At 45.1% G+C, this 22,261-nt stretch overlaps 1 protein-coding gene across 1 annotated transcript in view; it reads left to right on the top strand.

Annotated features, from left to right (window-relative positions):
* Positions 1-18,458, top strand: part of RIOK2 (RIO kinase 2) — a 62,641-nt gene extending 44,183 nt beyond the window's left edge. The window contains exons 9-10 of the mRNA XM_040342644.1: positions 638-734; positions 18,085-18,458. Of these exons, the coding sequence (XP_040198578.1) occupies positions 638-734; positions 18,085-18,246 (259 nt within the window). The 3' untranslated portion in view covers positions 18,247-18,458. The remainder of the gene's footprint in view (positions 1-637; positions 735-18,084) is intronic.
* Positions 18,459-22,261: the final 3,803 nt, after the last annotated feature.

The raw sequence follows: 22,261 nt of genomic DNA, 5'->3' as shown, positions 1-22,261 counted from the left end.
TCTCTCCTCATTGGCTTACTGGCTGTGATTGACAGTAGGGCTGCAACTAACGATTATTTTCATAATCGATTAGTTGGCCGTGACAGAAGTAGGGCTGCAACTAACAATTATTTTCATAATTGATTAGTTGGCCGATTATTGTTTCGATTAATCGACTTAAAAAAAAGTGTGGTGTACAATTTAGTTAATATGTAAATTTAAAAAAAGGTGATATTCTTAAATATCCATATGCAGTGGTAAATATAAATAACAAACTACAGTAATTGTAATGCCTTCTATTACCTCCACTTGCTCTGGGTTCAGATGCTGATCTTCCCTGCACAGTGATTTTTTTTTTTTTTTTTTTTAAACAAACTTGTTATACTTACCTGCTCTGTGTAATGGTTTTGCACAGAGCAGCCCAGATCCTCCACTTCTGGGGTCCCTCACCGATTCTTCTGGCTCCTTCTGCCTTCAGAGTGCCTCAATTGCAAGCTGCAAAGTATAGTATAGAGCGCCTGCTATAGCAAGGTAAAAAAAACTTCTGCCTTTAGAACCACTCACTTCCTGCCCAGGACTATATGTCCCATGAGGCATTGCTCCTCACACTTTCACATTCACAAACCTATAATTAAAGATGTTTTCTTTGTTTTATTAGAGATGAAGACAGTTTGCAGCACATCAATGCACACAGAACCAGGACTACAAGTTTAACATCAGTGGGTACGACCGGAAGCTGTTCTACTATCCCACCAGTAAGTTTGTGCAATCAGCTACTCTTCTGTCTTAGTTCATTTTGTTATTGACAAAGTCTCGCTCTCCATTGCCATGCATTCCTCTGATGGTGAAATGATTTGCTTGCTCTGGGATACTGTAATTTGTACATCATAATTGTTTGTATATGGCCTTGTTAAATAAACCTGACAGTCCACATTTAACTGCTCTTGCAGCTTGCTCGGCCCCCTTCTTTCTGCTTGAAAATCTAAATCCATTAGCCAGTTCACAAACAAAAATAACTTGAAGTCCTTAATCAAAATTAATGAGTTCATAGCATATTCATTTCTTAACTCTGAATTTATGCTTTTAATGAGAACACTCCCTACTTTGCGAATATTCCCCAAAATCAAGTCTACACTGAATGGATCCAGCAGTTGTCCGTGAAACACAAATCATATTAATTGCAAAGCAGTTTTATGAGTCTCTTCTGGCTCTGGAAGGGGAAAGATATATATATATATATATATTTTTTTTCTGTATTCAGATGCAGAATAATATATACCAAAAGTAGTCTCGAATATATCATGAGTGTACTGCATGTAAGCAGACCCAACACTCAGTAAATAGATTCATTTTTATTTACTGTTATGCTGCAGCTGTACAACAATAAAATGTGTAAGAAAAAAAAAAGTTCTTCCATCTTGAGCAAGCATGATATACAGTTGCTAGGCCTGATTCAGTCTGAGTGCACCTGCGTGAACACATAGGGTTCAGTATTTGTGCTGTGCTGACATATGGACACTCCTCAGGTCATTCATATATTTTAGGTAGGTGCAGCAAGTCCACAAAGTGTCAGTAAGTATTGACAACTCCATTCACCCTTAAAGGATCACTAAAGGAATTTTTTTTTTAGCTAAATAGCTTCCTTTACCTTGCTGCAGTACTGGTTTCATGTCCTTATTGTTCGTTTTTGCTTTAAAGTAGCTGTAATTCTGCTGTGATCTCCACACTTCCTGGTTGTCTGGCTCCTTATAACCATGGTACTGGGAGCTTTTCACTGTGGTCTAAGCTGTCATTACTGTGTGTCTAAAACTTAACAGAACCAATCAGATTCATTTTAAAAATAAAACACTGCCCTGGATTTGTTTGTTTTTGTTCTGTGGGTCTCTTTACTTCACAGAAACATGAAACCAGTTTAAAACCGAAAGTGAAACTAGAGGCACATTATATGATTGCATTTAATCTATTTTTAATCATTTTTAAAAGTAATCAGTTAACTTTTATGTCTCTATACCCTGTAAACAGTCATTTCAGCAAAAAAATGTTTTCCTTTAGTGTGACCCTTTAAAGGAGTTGTAAAGGTAAAACATTTTTTTGATGAAATGACTGTTTACAGGGTATAGAGACATAATAGTTAACTGATTCATTTTAAAAATAGATAAAAATCAAGCATATAATGTACCTGCAGCTTCTAGTTTCGTTTTTGCATGTTTCCTGCTTCTGTGATGTACAGAGCCAATACAGGGCAGTGATGATTTGGAAAATGAAACTGATTGGTGCTGAGGGGTTTTAGACACACAGTAATCGCACCTCCTTGATTAGTGACCACAGAGAGAAAGCTCCCAGTACTGTGTTATCAGGAAACAGACAACCAGGAAGTGTGGAGATCAGAGAAGAATTACAGCAACTTGAGAGCAAAAATGAACAATAAGGGCATGAAAACAGCACTGCATTAAGGTAAAGGAAGCTATTAAGATAAAAAAAAGAATTTCATTTACAAACCTCTTAATAACAGATGTCTCCAGGGAGCATCTGTGGATATCGCACCCTAAAACTTTCCAATGCAGATAGGGGGGGTCAACTCAGCTCAAGTCCTTCCATGCAGTTCTACCACTTGTTTGAATGGACTTCAACTGTAGCTCTACCTCTACCCCTCTACCTCGGAGGGCTGTACTGTAGCATAAAGCAAACTTGTCACAAGCCCGAGCAACTGCAGTAGTTGTCTTCGCGAAGAGATCACACTTGTTATGCTTCCTGCATGCTGGGACGGTGGCGGGATTACTGAACATAGGCTCTAGGCTACTGTCCCAGCATGCAGGAAGCTTTTGTGATCTCTTCGCGCAGACAACTTGTACTGCAGCTGCTCGGGCTTGTGACAAGTTTGCTTTCTGCTACAGTACAGCCCTCCGAGGTAGAGGGGGGGGGGGTGTCGGCGTGCAGGCTACCAGGCAGCGTGGCTGAAGGATTCATTTCTCGTGCTGCTGGAGACTGAGGTAATGTACAGTATTCCTATCATCTCTGATAGGTGCCTCGGCTCTCTAGTGATTGTACATAGTACTCCAACTCACTTGGGAGCTCACAGGTGTCATCCAATGGACAGTGTGTACATGTCAGAGCACACCCCTCTCCTGTATACACACTCATTTTATATATATCCATCCCCACCCACGGCCAGCTCCATCCATCCACCCCCCTCTACAAAGCATCTCCCACCCACGGCCAGCTCCATCCATCTCCCCCTCCACAATGCATCCCCCACCCACGGCCAGCTACATCCATCCATCCCCCTTCACAATACATCACCCACCCACGGCCAGCTCCATCCATCCATCTCCCACCCACGGCCAGCTCCATCCATCTCCCCCTCCACAATGCATCCCCCACCCACGGCCAGCTACATCCATCCATCCCCCTTCACAATACATCACCCACGGCCAGCTCCAACCATCCACCCCCCTCTACAAAGCATCTCCCACCCACGGCCAGCTCCATCCATCTCCCCCTCCACAATGCATCCATCCATCCATCCCCCTTCACAATACATCACCCACCCACGGCCAGCTCCATCCATCCACCCCCCTCCCTCCATCCACAGCCAGCACCATCCATCTCTCCCCCTCCACAATGCATCCCCCACCCACGGCCAGCTCCATCCCTCCATCCCCCTCCACAATGCATCCCCCACCCACGGCCAGCTCCATCCATCCACCCCCTTCCCTCCACCCATGGCCAGCTCCATCCATCTCCCCCTCCACAATGCATCTCCCACCCACGGCCAGCTACATCCATCCATCCATCCCCCTTCACAATACATCACCCACCCACGGCCAGCTCCATCCATCCACCCCCCTCTACAAAGCATCTCCCACCCACGGCCAGCTCCATCCATCTCCCCCTCCACAATGCATCCCCCACCCACGGCCAGCTACATCCATCCATCCCCCTTCACAATACATCACCCACCCACGGCCAGCTCCAACCATCCACCCCCCTCTACAAAGCATCTCCCACCCACGGCCAGCTCCATCCATCTCCCCCTCCACAATGCATCCCCCACCCACGGCCAGCTCCATTCATCCATCCATCCATCCCCCTTCACAATACATCACCCACCCACGGCCAGCTCCATCCATTCCCCCCCCCCCCTCCATCCACAGCCAGCACCATCCATCTCTCCCCCTCCACAATGCATCCCCCACCCACGGCCAGCTCCATCCCTCCATCCCCCTCCACAATGCATCCCCCACCCACGGCCAGCTCCATCCATCCACCCCCTTCCCTCCATCCACAGCCAGCACCATCCATCTCTTCCCCTCCACAACACATCCCCCCTCCACGGCCAGCAGCATCCAGCCATCCCCCTCCACAACGCATCCCCCACCCACGCCCAGCACCATTCATCCACCCCCCTCCACAATGCATCCCCCAGGCACAGCCAGCACCATCTTTCCCCCTCCACAACGCATCTCCCACCCACGCCCAGCACCATCCATCCTCCTCCACAATGCATCCCAATCCAAAAATCGGCCCAAAATATCGGCCGCAAAAATCGGCATCATATATCGGCCATCGGCTGCCCCGATTTCTAAATATCGGCATCGGCCAGAGAAAAACCCATATCGGTCGACCTCTAGTCACAATCGGTAAGATTTCTCTGCATTTTCTGTCCCCAGGGACACAACAGGGAGTAAGCCGATATCTCCCCAAAATGAGGGCAAATCTTACTTGTGACGGGCTTCACCAGAACAAGCGGCCTCTCAGTTTTTTTGGATCCCCCCCCTCATTTATTAGGACAAGTAGTGAGTGTAAATCTCCCCAACAGTGTCACAAATGAGAATAAAAATACTTTCCACTCTTTAAAAAAAAAAAAATATGAGAAAGTTCTGATTTAGAGTTCTTCTTTTCATAAGCCATCATGGCACTGTCCTTTAGCCAATAATGGGAAATTACCCAAGTACACTGAATAGTGTGTGAATGCTGGATAATCGAGATTTTGTACAACAATATGATCGTTCACTTCCAGTTGCTTCTCTCTGCATTTGAAGTGATATTAAAGCTTAGTTTGTTGTTTAAAAAAAGTTATACTTACCTGCTCTGTGGAGTGGTTTTGCACAGAGCAGCCCAGCTCCTGGCTCCCCCCCCTTCGAGCAGTGCAGTGCCCCCGCTACACGCTCGCTCCCAGGTCACTGCTCTGTGCGTCCATAAGACCAATGGGCTCCCACTGCTTTTTCAGCCAATGAGGAAGAAGAGTCCCAGGACAGCCAAGTCTTTTTTGTGAACATCGCTGGGTCAAACGGGGTTCAGGTAAGGATTGGGGGGGGGTTGTGCACACACAAGTTTTTTTACCTTCATGCATAGAATGCATGAAGGTAAAAAACCTTCAGCCTTTACAACCACTTTAAGGTGAACTTAAAATTTTACATACAGTCTATAAGCCTAACTATTCCTCTAAAAACGAAGTGTTGTACATGACCACCAGATGGAGCCAAGTAGTCTGTTAATAAATATTCAAGTACTCGGCAACGTGACCATTATTTTTTTTATGTGGGATGTTTATTTGGCTTCTGTTTTATCTGTAAATTTAAGTTGGTTTTCTGTACCCGGATATGATGGCATACAAGAATGAAATATGACCGAATGAGAAGTTGTTAAATATGTTCATTTTCTGTTGGGTATTTTGGTATGATTTGATTTTTGTACCTTATCAAGCAGGAACAGATAGTGAATATAAGAGTTTTTTATTTTTTGCCATGTGCCTGTCAGTCTGACCTTTTTAAAGTGACTAAACTTCAGATGGGAAATATGAAATATATCCCTCTATAGTGTGTATTTGTCTCAATTAGGAGCGATACATTTCTGTTTGCTGCTTTGTTCCTATGCTATCAGCATGAGTCACATCTTACAAGTTTTCCTGACACCAAGAGAAAAATGGTGACTGGGAGCTGAACGACAGCCTCAGCTTTGTTCATGTGTGCTATGTCCAATCAGCTCTCAGAGCTCTCCTCACTGAGCTCTGTAGTTTGTAATTTCAGCTTCCCGTGAGGCAAGTCAGTAGGTTAAAGTGGAGGTTCACCCTAAAAACAAGTATATACCATTCAATCCAGCCGACATGTACAGTATGCTGTTTTTTTGTTTTGTTTTTTCGGTTTACATACCGTAGTATAGATATTTTCCCCCCGGCTTCCGGGTAGTGAATCCCGTGGGACTGGGCGTTCCTATTCAGAGACTAAGTGATTGACGTATGACAAAAGCTTCACCCCCGGCGCAAAAGGCGCGTCACCAGTTTCCAAAAAAAGCCGAACGTCGGTGCGCAGGCGCCGTATAGAGCCGACTCGCAGTTCGGCTTCTTTCGGAAACTGGTGACGCACATTATGCGCCGGGGTGAAGCTTTTGTCATACGTCAATCACTTAGTCTCTGAATAGGAACGCCCAGTCCCGCGGGATTCACTACCCGGAAGCCGGGGCGGAAATACCTATACTACGGTATGTAAAACGAAAAAAACGGCATACTGTACATGTCGGCAGTATGCTGGATTGAATGGTATATACTTGTTTTTAGGGTGAACCTCCACTTTAATGTGAGTATTTACAACCACTTTAATGCCATACATGCATAGATTTCTAATACATTCCCCCGCCCTCACTACAGCATGAGTGGCGTAATCTCCCCTGCCAGCTAATGTTTATAGTCTATGGCTGTCTAAATACCCAAATAGTGACTGGATCTGATGGGATGCAGTCACTTTTCAACCAACAATTTTTTAGTTGAAGTTTGCCAAACTGGGTGGCGCTAAGAGGGTCACCCGCGGCTTTAATTTTGAGCCCTGTATGGGCTAGCTTAACTTCCAACCTGATCATTTAAATTGTAGCGAAAATATTGCCTTAATTACATGACAACTCATTTTGAATTTTCCCTTGCTTTAGATCTTGGAGAAAGTGGTCATAAACAAAAATAGAGGGTTTATTTCCCTAACTCCTCACCACTCTGTACATAACAAAATACATTCATGTACAATCCTTACCTATATTGTATGCTGCAAACATTATTTAGCATTTTAAAAATGTCTAAATTGCCGCAACCTCAATCCATTAAATATTTAGGAGATCATATCCCTACTACTCTTTCTAAACTACACACCCTTGCTCTCTCTCATTCGAACTTGCTTAAATCATACAATAAGCCTACTATCTCTTTGTTTGGCCCTTTAAACGCCAATAAAATGGATATACTGCCCAAATTGCTATATATTTTCCAAACCGTTATGATAGTCCCATCCGACACTGCCCCCCCATCCCCTTCCCTTGGATTCTTTGCTCATGGTAACACGCTTATACATTACTACATCTGGCAGCACCAAAAAAATCTATCGTCGCTCCACACTTTCTTTGCTTAAATCTAGAGTAGGTGTGGCTCTACCTCACATACTCCTATACCATAAAGTAGCTTTCTCAGAATCCTTAATTGGTACTATAGCTGATGCCGCGTACACACGATCGTTTTTCGGCATTAAAAAAAAAAAAAAGGTTGTTTTCTTTATCGTACATCACGGGACACAGAGCGGCATATTCATTACTATATGGGTTATATGGAGTACCTTCAGGTGTTGACACTGGTAATCTTCAAACAGGAAATGCCCCTCCCTATATAACCCCCTCCCATAGAAGGAGTACCTCAGTTTTTACGCCAGTGTCTTAGGTGTTAGTCATGGTTTAGCTTGCCTCCGCATCCTTGGGATTAGGTGAGCTAACCGGTTCTGTCCAAAAAAGCCTCAGCGCTAAAGTGGTCAGTAACCGGACCCCAAACCCTTGGGGTATAGCCCATAATGCTTTTCTTTTTAGAGAGCTGGGCCCAGAACTTAGAAACCTTTGGGTGCCTAATGTTTCTGTTGCCAGAGTGCTATATGGGCCCAGGACAGTGGATCCTTCATAGGAACCCAGGGCCTGAAGGTCTAGACATCCCCACCGAGATGGGGGAAGATTGGGCCTCTTGCTTGGCAAAGTCCTGCGGCATGGAGCAGGTAAGTGAGGGGAAAACTTGCGGAACTTGGTTCTTAGCAGGTTTTTTCTGGGGGGTCACAGGGGACATGCCTAAAGTTATGCACTGCATCTGGCAAACTAGTCACATATCATAAGGATAGGATGGCTCTATATGTATTATTCCCCATAAGATGTGACCTCCCTTGTAGTGTTGGAAAAGCATTGAGTGGGGCCTGTGTGATATAAAAGTATATGTGTGTGTCAGAGAGCTATGCTTACCTGCAAGCCTCCAGGCGATGCTCCATTCAGTCTTCCTCCTCAGAGCCTGCAAAGCAGGCAAAACGCTGACCTCCTCGTGGTTCCAGGCTGCAGGCTGCAGTTTGCTGGAGCAGAGAGGTCCCTTCCTCCCAACCCCACCCCCCCCTGTCGGGAGGGGCATTTCCTGTTTGAGATTGCTGGGGGGGAAGGGCGGGTCAGTGGCTTAAGGAAGGGGCGGCCCTTCCTTGTTTGTTCCATATAGCTCATTCAATACTTTGGAACGGGGGAGGAAAGACCAGAACGGCAAGCACGGGGCGCCGAGGACACACAGTGGCCAGAAAGAATATTGCAGTCTTCAGAAAGACTGTTTTCAAGCCTAGGAATAGGCTGTTTCTTTTCCATCTCATAGTTTTTCTTGCAATACTACTCAGGGGGACAGAATGTTTTTTCTTTCCTAGATTTGAGAAAAAAAAAAAAAAAATTTTGAAAAAAAAAAAAAAAAAGGTGTCATCTAGGGGAGAGGAAGCATTTTTTATCCCCCAAACAGGTGTTTGGGCATTTAACTATTTATAAGTCCCAGGTACCAATAAGTAGCAGGCGCACCTCGGTATTGTACCATGGCATCAAAAAACAAGGGTACAAGAGGTGGGGATTTCCCCAGAGAGTCTGAGGTCTCGGACAAAGCTATGCCGCTGCTTTCCCCACAGGGAGCCTTGGGGCCATCGGGATCTGGGGCTGGAGCTGACGCGAGTCAGTCCAACCCTAAGATGGTCACGGAGAAGGTATTACTCACCTCTTTAAAAGAGATGCAGAAAAGCATGGGAAAAATGATAGCCGCAGCTATGCGGGGCAGTAAGCGGAATAGATCTCCGTCGCCCGAGCGCGGACCCTCAGAGGAGGAGGTCCTTTCCTCAGGGGAATTGGACGACCTCTTGGACAAGGACCAAGTAGGTTCAGGGATCGAGGATCCGGATACAGAGGAGTCTGGGGCAGTCTCCCTGAGGGAGAGCTGGTGGATTCAAGGATTGTCGGACTTGGTCCATAAGGCATTCAACTTGCCAGTACCAGATCTCCAGGTATCGACGGTTTCAGCTTTGGGCTCACTGAGGGCGCCTCAAAGCAATGCTGTGTTTCCGATCCATCCTCTATTAGAGGGAGTTTTTGTTCCAAGATTGGAACAAGCCAGATAAGATCTTCTTACCACCTAAAAGATTCTCTGTCCTATATCCTATGGAAGATAAATTTTCCAAAAGATGGGCTACTCCTGCAGTGGACGCAGCCATCTCATGTGTTAACAAATCGTTAACATGCCCTGTAGAAAACATACAGGTGTTCAAGGATCCAGTTGATAAGCGCTTGGAAGCACTACTTAACAACTCCTTCACTGCTGCAGGGGCAGTAGTACAGCCAGCTGTGGCCGCGATTGGGGTTGCTCAAGCATTATCGGATCAATTTAAGCAGATGCTTAAACTTATTCCTGCTCAGCAGGCAGAAGAATTTTCGGATGTCCCTAAGGCCATATGTTTTACGGTAGACGCAATCAAGGATTCTATCCAGCAAGCGTCACGTTTATCGTTATCCCTTATCCATATGAGAAAACTCTTATGGTTAAAAAGCTGGGAGGCTGAGCCCCCATGCAAGAAGCTCCTGGTAGGGTTCCCCTTCCATGGAGGACGACTCTTCGGAGAAGACCTAGATAAATACATTCAGACCATTTCAAACGGCAAGAGTACTCTCTTGCCAACTAAGAAGAAGGTTCAGGGGCCTGCGTTTAAACGACAGTATTCCCCTGGGCAGGGGCCCTCTAATACTAAGCAGTATCGACGGCCTCCTGCAAAAGCAAGCTTCGGCTTCAACAGCAGATCACAAGGACAGGCTGTTAGAGGCAAAAGGCAGTGGTTTCGCAAACCAGCAAAACCAGCCCCCAAGCCAACCTTATGAAGGGGCGCCCCCACCCACGAAGGTGGGGGGAAGGCTGCGACTCTTTTCGAGGATTCCAAACGATCCGGAGAAGGGAGCCGCATTAAGATCGGCATTAGATCATCTACTTTCCCAGGAAGTAATAGTAGAGGTACCAGTCCTGGAACAGGGGCTAGGTTTCTACTCCAACCTATTCATCATCCCGAAGTCCAATGGAGATGTCAGGCCAATTTTGGACCTAAAGATGGTAAATACATACATAAAGATCCGCTCATTTCGGATGGAATCCGTGCGGTCAGCAGCTACCACACTCCAAAAGGACGACTTCATGGCGTCCATAGACATAAAGGATGCCTACCTTCATCTTCCAATTTATCAGCCACATCAAAGATATCTACGCTTCATGGTGGCTTCGCGTCACTTCCAATTCGTGGCGCTTCCCTTCGGGTTGGCTACGGCCCCCCGGGTGTTCACGAAGGTCCTAGCTCCAATCCTAGCCAAACTAAGGATCCAAGGGGTCACGATCCTAGCATACCTGGACGACCTCCTAGTCATAGATCACTCGTCTCCTGGCTTGGAGCGAGCAGTGGCCCTCACGGTCCAATACCTCGAGAGGTTCGGCTGGGTCCTAAATCGAGAAAAGTCAGCTTTCCTGCCCACAAGGCAGTTGGAATATCTCGGCATGAGATTAGACACAGAACAACAAAGAGTGTTTCTACCTCTGAGGAAGGTCAAAGCCATCAAGGAATTAATCCTACTGGTTCTAAGCAAGAAGGAACCGACTATTCGCCTATGTATGAGGTTACTAGGCAAGATGGTGGCCACATTCGAGGCGGTACCATACGCCCAGAGCCACACTCGCATCCTGCAGGCAGCCATCCTGTCAGCATGGAGCAGAAGGCCACAGGCCTTGGATATCCCGTTGCCGCTCTCATCAAGAGTCCGACAAAGTCTGTGTTGGTGGTTAGACCCTCAGAATCTACTGAAGGGGAAGTCTTTCAGCCCAGTGGCTTGGAAGATAGTGACCACAGACGCCAGCCTGACGGGCTGGGGAGCAATTTTGGATGGTTGCACTCGCCAAAGTACTTGGGCAACGCCAGAGAAGCAGTTGCCCATCAACATCTTGGAGCTCAGAGCTGCTCGACTAGCCCTCAGGGCTTGGACGTCAAAATTGCAGGGGTTCCCGGTGAGAATTCAATCAGACAATGCCACGGCCGTGGCATACATAAATCACCAAGGGGGAACCAGGAGTCAAGCCGCTCGGAGAGAGGTATGCTTGATTCTCCTATGGGCAGAGGCTCATGTGCCCTGCATATCGGCAATATTCATTCCAGGAGTGGACAACTTTCAGGCGGACTTCTTAAGCCGCCAGACTCTATTGCCGGGGGAATGGTCTCTGCATCCACAAACCTTTCAAGCACTCTGCCAAAGATGGGGAGTGCCGGACGTGGATATCATGGCATCGAGACTCAACAAGAAGCTAAACAGGTTCATGTCCCGCTCAAGGGATCCGATGGCCTGCGGAACCGATGCGTTGGTTTGCCCTTGGCATCAGTTCAAACTTCTTTATGCGTTTCCCCCGCTCCAGTTACTACCCCGCCTGCTGCGCAGGATCCGGGTGGAGCACATACCAGTCATCCTGGTAGCTCCAGCATGGCCCAGAAGGGCATGGTACTCACTAATCTTAAGGATGGTAGTGGGAGACCCTTGGACTCTTCCTCTACGGCCAGACCTGCTATCGCAAGGTCCGATCCTCCACCCTGCCTTACGGCATCTAAATTTGACGGCCTGGAAGCTAAATCCCTGATTCTCAGGGGTAGAGGTCTGTCTCAGAAAGTAATCTCTACCCTAATCAGAGCCAGGAAACCGGTCTCTAGGGTGATTTATTACAGGGTCTGGAAGGCCTATGTAGGCTGGTGTGAGTCCAAGCGATGGCTTTCTCGCAAATGCACCATTGATAGAGTTTTAAGTTTTCTCCAGCTAGGAGTGGATAAAGGATTGGCATTAAGCACAATCAAAGGACAGATTTCTGCTCTGTCAGTGTGGTTTCAGCGGCCGCTGGCCACCCACTCGCTGGTTAAGACCTTCCTTCAAGGGGTCTTACGTATTAAACCTCCAGTTAAATCCCCGCTTTGCCCGTGGGATTTAAACCTTGTTCTGTCAAGTTTACAGAAACAACCGTTTGAGCCGTTGGCTGAAATTCCTTTGGTTTTACTGACAAGGAAGTTAGTATTTTTGGTCGCCATAGTTTCCGCAAGAAGAGTATCGGAACTGGCGGCCTTATCCTGTAAGGAACCATATCTTATTTTTCACAAGGACAGGGTCGTTCTCCGCCCTCATCCTTCCTTCCTACCGAAGGTTGTATCCAGTTTTCATTTGAACCAGGATTTGGTATTACCATCCTTCTTCCCTAAACCTACTTCCAGAAAGGAAGGGTTGCTGCATACCTTGGATATCGTCGGGGCCATGAAGGCCTATCTTAAAGCTACAAAGAAGATCCGGAAAACAGATGTGCTGTTCATATTACCGGATGGGCCCAAGAAGGGGCAGGCAGCTGCAAAGTCCACCATTTCTAGGTGGATTAAGCAATTAATCACTCAGGCCTACGGCTTGAAAGGGTTGCCTCCTCCAGTATCATTAAAGGCTCATTCTACTAGGGCCATGGGCGCCTCCTGGGCAGCACACCACCAGATCTCTATGGCTCAAGTTTGCAAGGCGGCAACCTGGTCTTCTGTCCACACGTTTACAAAATTCTACCAGTTGGACGTAAGAAGGAGGTCTGATACAGCCTTTGGGCAGGCAGTGCTGCAGGCTGCAGTTTGAGACCCTCGGATTCCGGGGGCTCCTCTTTTTTGAGTTAAATTTAAAATTTAAGATTATTTTTCTCAACTAAGTTGGATTTATTATGATTTGAGTATTTCTCTAAATTAAATCCTTTTGTCTTGGAGATGTTCTCCCTCCCCTCATTGTGAGCATTGCTTTGGGACATCCCATATAGTAATGAATATGCCGCTCTGTGTCCCGTGATGTACGATAAAGAAAAAGGGATTTTTAATACAGCTTACCTGTAAAATCCTTTTCTTGGAGTACATCACGGGACACAGAGCTCCCACCCCTCTTTTTTGGGGACCATTTTGGGAGGCATACTGCTTGCTACAAAACTGAGGTACTCCTCCTATGGGAGGGGGTTATATAGGGAGGGGCATTTCCTGTTTGAAGATTACCAGTGTCAACACCTGAAGGTACTCCATATAACCCATATAGTAATGAATATGCCGCTCTGTGTCCCGTGATGTACTCCAAGAAAAGGATTTTACAGGTAAGCTGTATTAAAAATCCCTTTTTTTCAGCATGTCCAAAAAACAAAGTTTTTCCAACTTCATCATTAAAAACGATGTTGCCCACACACCATCCTTTTTGAAAAATGATGAACAAAGCACGGTGACGTACAACACGTATGACGGCACTCTAAAGGGGAAGTTCTATTCACCTTTGGGCTGCTTTTAGCGGATTCCTTGTTAGTAAAAGACGATTTGCACTTTTCAGTCTGTTACAGCATGATGAATGTGCTTACTTCATTATGAATGGTAGTTTTACCAGAACAAGCGCTCCTGTCCTATAACTTGCTTCTGAGCATACGTGGGTTTAAAACGTCGTTTTTAGCCCACACACGATCATTTACAACCCGAAAAACGACGTTAAAAAATGCAGCATGTTTCAAAAAAAAAATTGCCGTTTTTCAGAAGCCACACGATCATTTCAAATGACGTTTTTAAAAGTCTGTTTTTTTTCATGCCGAAAAACGATCGTGTGTACGCGGCATTAGACTCTAAATTATGGACGGTCCTGGAAAATTACCTTCTCACTCCTGACATCACATCCATACTATGGACTGACCTGAAAGACAGGCCACATACAGATACTTTGCCCCCCCCCCCCCTTCTGGTGACTTCTATACTGTGTATATGGGACTCTTATGTGTAGGGCAAGGTTTACTCACGTCAGGGCCTAGCCCACTAGCACCTCTTTTTGAGACTCTTGAATTTCCTCCTACTCTTCATCAATCTCAGTTTATTCTGTGGAAAAAGGAAGGCAGACTGCTGCTTTGACACAACCTGTGGAATGGTACATTGATTCCACTGTCACAACTGTTAGGATCCTGTCATAACCAGGCTAGAGCTTGGATGAAATGCTCCAACATTATCTCGCCACTAATATACCTGTAACTGCCCTAACCAGACCACTCACTGATTTTGAGTGCTTGTTGTCCCAGTCTTCCAGGTCCGGGACACCCCTGTCTTACATATACCAAGTTTTGCTGGACACCTTCCTACCACATGCATTGCTAAATGGGAACAGGAACATAATGCCCCAGGTTAGGACTTTTACTGGACAAAATACTGACATTCACCTATAAGATTTCCATATCTTCCAGAGCACAAGAGTGCAACTGTAAGATCCTTGCCAGACGGTGTCGTTTGCGATTACCTTGCATAAAATAGACCTGTCTATTCCAAACGCCTGCTGGAGATGTTTAAAGACCCCAGGCACTATGAATCATATTTGGAGCACTTGCCCACTCAGGACTCCTGTCTGGGACAAAATACCTCACCTCTACCATGATTTAGTTGGGGACAAAATTATTAACTCTCCCCTCATTACTATGCTATCAATGTTGTCTGAATCCTATTAACAAATGGTCTTCTTCGACACTTCTTGACTTCTGCACGCACCATGGCAAAAACCACTCTTTGTGGAATGGGCCTGTAAAATGGATTCTATTTGCCATCTTGAATATTTGATCTCCTGACTATACCTTGACATGGTCATTCTGGAATCCCTTCTGACATTCCTCTAAATTTGCCTTCTACCCTTTGATCTCCTTGACATACTACTTGCTATCTTTGTTGAATATCCAATTTTTCTCTCCTCATAGTGCTTTTTTTATTTCTCCTCCCTTCCCCCTACTTTTGTTAGTCTACCTACGTTTGTTTATAGCAACGTTGTTCAGACTTTTACATGTTTGTCTGGTTATGACCGTACTGTTATGCAAGCACCTGAGGAGGATTTCCTTCTTGCTCTCCTCGATAAAAGCCCTCTTCAGGTGAAGGTCATTCAATGTTTCTTCTGTTGCTGGTATAGGCATACCCAAAGCGAGTCAAATTTCCTCCTATGTCTTCATTGGCAGATTTACTTTTTACTCCCATTTTAGTGAGTCAGTAACATTCTGCCACAGTGACAGCCGAGGCCATTGACAGAACAAACTTCTTCTTTAACCCCTTTTCCCCTCTACCTAAACTACCCAAACCAAGCTTGAGTCCTACTTTAAACATTAATCATAACATAATATTATGAGGTTTAAAAGTTGGTGTATGTATATTCACAGATATGAAACAAAGGTATCTCCAGTGCCACAATGTCTTGTATTCATGACTGCATTCTGGAATGAACTTAAAAATAAAAAAGAACCTCCTCTGATCATTTAAAAATAAATACAAAATCAGTGTGTGTGGCCAGCTTTATTCCTCCACAGTATGACTAGTTGCCAGGATGCTCCCGCATCTGGGCTGAGTGATGGAAGGCATTGTAATGTGTGCTCTTTGGGGAATTTGTAACTCATCATGTTCTCAGAACATTATCAAGTGTAGGAGGAGGTGAGACAAAGCTCTAGAGCTCCACTGTTTACTGCTCCACACAAATCTCTCCTAGTTTGCCAAGCAACAAGAGAACAAAGGGGGTAAATTCAAGACCAGCAATATGAAATGAGTGTAGGAGTCACAGCTAGAGCATAGAAGCCAGGAAACCTGAGCCTGTTTACAAAAATGAGTTCTATGAAATCTAGTTTGCCGGAAATGTGCACTCAGACATGAAAAATTAGAATTGAATAGTCTGAAAGACTCTTATTTTCATCCTGGTGTTTCTCTTGAGCAGCTGGCTGCCGTGCCAGCTAGATTTCCATTAAATGGAATTGTGGCATTTGGAATCTACAGGCAAAGTGTTTTTGGGTTCTGAGCACCACTTTCTGTAGTTTTGAGAAAGTAGTTTGTTCGGCACACAAATATGATAAAAGCCAAAGATCCTCCCCAAACAAATGTGTGGAGATTGCTTTGAAAGCCTTATAAGCGTATATGCCCCTCTCTGATTTAGTTTCAGTTCCCATGGCTTGGCTTTCACTGACTGCATGGCTAAGTTAGAGCATTCTGATTGGGCAGTGGATTGACAGCTGATCTAGGTCAGCGACTCTGAAATGAACTAAACCCACCTGCAAGCAGGACAGGTAGGCAATAAGCATTTTCAGAGTGTTAAGTTGTCAATACTCCATGGGTTTAATTGGAGGAAACGGAAGAGGGCAAAATCTGACGCAGCTTTGCATAGAAACCAATCATCTTCCAGGCCTTTTTTTTTTTTTTTTTTTCCTTCTTCTTCTTCTTCTTTGTTTGTGTAATAAAACAAGCTGTAGTTATAAGCTGGCTACCGTGCATACATTTTTGCACTCTCCGGTTTTAGTAAAGGCCAGTTCACACCAAACGCAGTTCCGTGTGCTTGCATAAAATGCATGCACATTGTTTTCTATGTATTCCAATGGTTCTAGTTCACACCATGCGGTCAGTTTCTGCACAGGAAACTGGCCAGAGACTGACTGCATGGTGTGAACTAGAACCATTGGAATACATGGAAATCACTGTGTATGCATGTTTAGTGCAGAAAATACTGTATGTGTACGGAACTGTGTCTGGTGTGAACTGGCCCTAAATCAACCCCCATGTTTCTTTCATCACAGGTGGACCATCAGTGAACTACTGGTGCATCTGTGCTTAACATTTTTCTGTAAGACCCCTTTCAGATGTTTTAGCGCTAAAAATAGCATCTGATAAGCGCCTCTCAAGCCACCCCAGATTCTCGACCCGCCATCCCAAAGCATTTAGTGTTCTGAATGGAGTTGGCGCTAGAGGAGGCCAGGCTGTAGAGGGAGCAGAGCCACTTAAGCCAATGCATCCTGTATAGCGCTAGCTCCTGTCACAAGCCGGAGTGATACAAATTGCACTTCGACTGGGACAGCTACAGCCAGCAATACCTGTAGCAAGGGAGATTCCTGAATGGTAGAATATTATTTAAAGGTCAGTTTTATACTCTAAAATTACAATGTATATATGGGCATATCTCTTCTGCAGTGGTAACCAGGCTGCTTTCAAACTGATCTGCAGGGTTATCTGCTAAGAGCCATAGACTTCTGTTATTACCTGTGGGTTTGGTGTGCTTTCTGGAAAGCACTCCTGAATGCAGGAAGTTTTGCTGCATTTTTTCAAAGTGCACCATACCTATAAGTCTATGGTAAAGCAGTGCGGGTAAAGAACACGGCATTAGTGTGAAAGAAGCCTTGGGTCCCTTTCATCAGAATTGGTCCACCTGTTTGTTTTTAAAGCGGACCCAATCAGACCCTCCATTCACCTCTATGGAGCGGCAGGTGTAAATGAACTTGTGTCATTTTACAACCGCCTAACTCCAATCTGCTCCGCTAAAAAAACAAACAGAAGGGGGTCTGTCCCGTTCCGTCTGGGCAGATCACAGGGCCCATAGAGTAGAGCGGGCTATGTCTGCTCTACATATGCAGAGTGTGCATGGACCTGTCATCTGACCGCTCAGCTCATTGTGGTCCGCAAATGGTTACCAGGCTGAAAAAGTGGCCCTCGCTCTTCAAAATGTTGAGCACCCCTGGCAGCCTGGCCACAAGTTCATTATTTGCATAATTGCAGTAGCAGTTTGACGACTGGCTGCTGTCTCCTGGAATGCTCCCCCTTTTTTTTTTTGTTACTGAAGATAAGAGACACACTCACAGATTTCACCTCCAGTGCAACCACTGGTGTAAACGGATCCATGATTGATTTGAGTAGGCTGCATTTGCAGAAGCAGACCTTTTTATGAAATAATATATATTTTTTGTATGTGTTCTAGGAGCTTGTGAAGCAGAAGGTGAAGAAACAGTTAACAAAGCAGCAGAAAGCATCTATCAGAAGAAGACTACAGAAAGGAGAAGCCAATGTGTGCACTAAACAGCGCAGAGAGAACATGTTCAATATTAAAAGCAGTGTAGATTCTGACAGCTTTTGGGGATAGCTATGGTTTTAATTTTTTATGCTTATTGGCTGTAAAATAAACCTCAAAATCAAATATTTGTGTAATTCTTCTCTTCGGTTTTCCTAGCAAAAGCCAGGCTGCATTCAGGTTCACAAATGTTGCATGCCCAAATTCAGATATATTTAAATGGATTTACTAATTGAGAGAAGTATGTTTACCTGTCCAGTACAGCTACGCTAATTTCAGCCTTCGCACTGTGTGCAGGAGAATTTTTTTCTTTTATTACAAGCTCATATTCCCCTGCGACTAGATGGGTATTTTGAGATGTTTAGACCCACTCACACCACTTTGCTATGGTAATGCATGTGGTAATGTACGTTAATCTGCATTGCTGCACTGCTGTGTAAATGTCACCCCAATGCACCTGCTTTGAAATGTGCACTAACGCAAAAGTGTGCTGCAGGTCTGTTAAATGCACCCCAATGAACTGCCCTGGTGTGAATGCGCCCTACGTGAACAGTATATTCCAGTTATAGTGAGTGAGTTAAGCCTTTGATTTGTGAAGCAAAAAAAAATACATTTATGTTTGTTTAATAATTTACAATGTTTCTATGTAATTGTTTTTTCATTGTTACAATACCAACTTCTTATTTTTTAGCCGATTAAAAAAAAACATAGAAGTTCAGAGATCTTTAGAGGCTCATTTAGGAAAGCTGTAATGCCCTTGATTGAACTCAGCCTTGCACACTTATGCTGCGTACACACAATCAGAATTTCCGACAACAAAACCGTGTTTTTTTTTTTTTTCGGCGGAATGTTAGTTTAAGCTTGTGTTGTATACACACGGTCACACAAATGTTGTCGGAAATTCCAAACGTTAAGAATGCGGTCACGTACAACACTACGATGAGCCGAGAAAAATGAAGTTCAATGATTTTGAGAATGCGTCGAATTGATTCCCGAGCATGCGTAGGATTTGTGTGCGTCTGAATTGCATACAGACGATCGGAATTTCCGAAAAATTACTTTTCTTGTCGGAAAAAGTGAGAACCAGCTCTCAAATTTTTGTTGTCGGAGATTCCGACAGAAAATGACCGATGGAGTATACACACTGTTGGACTTTCCGACCAAAAGCTTTCATCGAACATTTCTTGTCGGCATTTCCAATAGTGTGTACGCGGCATTAGGGCACTGCTTCCTATGGTTAGGAATGACATACAATACTAGCTTTCTGCACCCACCACAACCCCTTGGTGTAAATGGAGCTTCATGGCAACATTGCAGCACCAAATTATTGTAACATCTGGGCTTTTACAAGAGTGTAGCTTGAGTCCAGAAGCTGATTACAAGTGCTGCAGTGAAGCTTGCTAGCACTTCATTTCTTAAAGGGGTTGTAAAGGTACATTTTTGTTTTTTCCTAAATAGCTTCCTTTGCCTTGGTGCAGTCGTCCTCTTATCTCATCCTTCGATTTTTTTTATTTTGTGCCTAGGTTCACACTGCTGCGAATTCAAAATCACGGTAAAATGCGCGATTTTACCGCGATTTCGCGGCCGCGATTTTCCGCGATTTCGGCCGCAATTTAATGTAAATCGCGGCCCGAAATCGCAAAAAGTAGTACAGGAACTACTTTTTGAAATCGCAGATGCGGCGTCGCACTGATTAGGACAGTGCCATTGCCGACAATTGCCGCTGATTTGAGATGCGATTTGACATGTCAAATCGCATCTCAAATCGTTCCAAATCGTACCCAGTGTGAACCAGGGCTAAATGTCCTTTTTTCTTTTGGGAAATCCTCACTTCCTGTTCTGTCTGTAACTCCACACAGTAATGCAAGGCTTTCTCCCTGGTGTGGAGTGTCGTGCTCGCCCCCTCCCTTGGACTACAGGAGAGCCAGGACACACTCTCTATATTGCAGATAGAGTAAGGAGCTGTGTGTTAGTGGGCATCCTGACTCTCCTGTAGTCCAAGGGAGGGGCAAGCATGACACTCCACACCAGGGAGAAAGCCTTGCATTACTGTGTGAAGTTACAGACAGAAGAACAGGAAGTGAGGATTTCTCAGAAGAAATAAGGACATTTAAAAGCAAAATCGAAGGATGAGATAAGTGAAGTAGGACTGCACCAAGGTAAAGGAAGATATTTAGGATACAAATATTGTACCTTTACAACCCCTTTAAGGCCGGATTCACACTGTCACCGCAGCAGGGGGTCCGGTTCAGGTCCGATTTCAGCCCAAATTGTGGGCTGAAATCAAACCTGAGACGCACCAAAAAAGCATGCAGACCCGCTGCGGAGATATGTGAACCAGCTCCATAGAGAGCCAGTTGCATTCTCCTGCTATGCGAATTTAATGTGGGGAAACGCGCATTTAATTTGCATAGGTGTGAACCCGGCCTTACTGTTTTTCAGACTGAGCTTTATGTAATAAAAGCTGAGGTGAAAATGAAGTATGTCCAAAGATGCATGAAAATATACAGTCTGTCTGAGTGATGCAGGTAAGTTAACAGCAGGTGTAGAACAGGTCGCCAGTGAAAACTAATGCAAAGATCCTGCACACAGTTATAAGTGCTGATGCTTGATTGAATACAAAAATTGCTCACATAGGATGATTTGCAAACATATTTTGGCCATGTACAGCCTTAATCAAAAGTAGAAGATAACTAGTATTCCTAATTGGGATGGGACAGAAAATGGCCATATGTAGTTTGAGTTTAACAACTACCTCTAAGCGCTGATATCCCAGTGCGAAAAGCGTCAGCTATCCACCCCACTGCTGTGACTTGTAGTGCTGTTTCCATTTTTTACTATTAAAGGCAACATTTTAAGAATTTCGTGGAAGTGCGGCTGTCCAGTCTTTTTCTCCAGTCTTCGCTCCATGCATTGCCTGCACCCACGCTTCTGAGAGGACACTGATTGATGAGTGCACTCACCTGGAGCGGCAGTTTCCCTTTTCCCGATCTAAAAAGATTGGGACTTGAGACATAGGAATTGGTATAATATGGTAATGATTGGGCCATGAAAACTGCTATTATCACTTGAGGGCATAATAAAACTTGCTTTCATGGATTGACTGTTTTTTTTCCATGCTTATTAATTTTGTCTCTGTCCCCAGAAGGCTCGAGTTTAAACCTGAGAAATGGGGGGAGGGGGGGGGGGGGAAGGGACTGGAGTGGATGTTTTATGTCAGGGGTGTCCAAACTTTTTCCAAGAGAGCCAGATTTGATGAAGTGAACATGTGTGAGGGCCGACAATTTTGCCTGACATTTTTTGAACCATTAAATGAAAATGAACTAATACACTGCCCAACAATAATTCTATTGCCTTTGTGGGATAAAGAGTCTAAGGATGAGCGTGGGTGTGTTATATGGATCTACCGTATTTATCGGCGTATAACACGCACCTTCACTTTAAGAGGGACGTTTCAGAGGGGAAAAAAAGAACTGTAAATCAAAATAAGGGCCAGTACCCATCAATGCAGTCTAATCAGTGCCCATCTGCAGCCTCACCATTGACATGAATGCAGCCTTTGAATACAGCATCACTATTGCCATCAGTGCAGCCTGATCGATGCCCATCTGCAGCCTTGGAGGGGGTCGGGACAAGCACCAACTGATTACATACAGGAGAATTTCCTGTTTACTTGGAGGCCTTCCTATTAAAAAGGGCACCAAGTAAACAGGAAATTCTCCTGTTTGTAATCTGACAGCACCTGTCCCGCCCCCTCCGAGGCTGCCAGAACGATAAATACGGTATATATCTTGTGTGGCCCCCAACGAATCACTGAGGTGCTCTGGGATATGTTAGGGCCACAAGAGATAGATATATATTCAAATTACCAGTGGGGCCGCATTAAACCTAAACGTGGGCCGCAATTGGCCCGCAGGCCGGACTTTGGACATGCCTGGCTTAGATGAATCTCCTTGACTGCTAGTAAGACTCTTGGTGACGAGGAATCGGTCTACGAGGCTCTCGCTAGGGTAGGGCTCTCTTTATGAAGTGACATTAGTGTTTGGCAGTTGCCCAGGGTAGTTCCATTGCTTGAGGTTGCAACTCA

The sequence above is a fragment of the Rana temporaria genome, chromosome 1, assembly GCF_905171775.1.
Source record: "Rana temporaria chromosome 1, aRanTem1.1, whole genome shotgun sequence".
Taxonomy (NCBI): Eukaryota; Metazoa; Chordata; class Amphibia; order Anura; family Ranidae; genus Rana; species Rana temporaria.
Note: the sequence above shows the minus strand (reverse complement) of the source record. Positions and strands in the feature narration are given on the sequence as shown.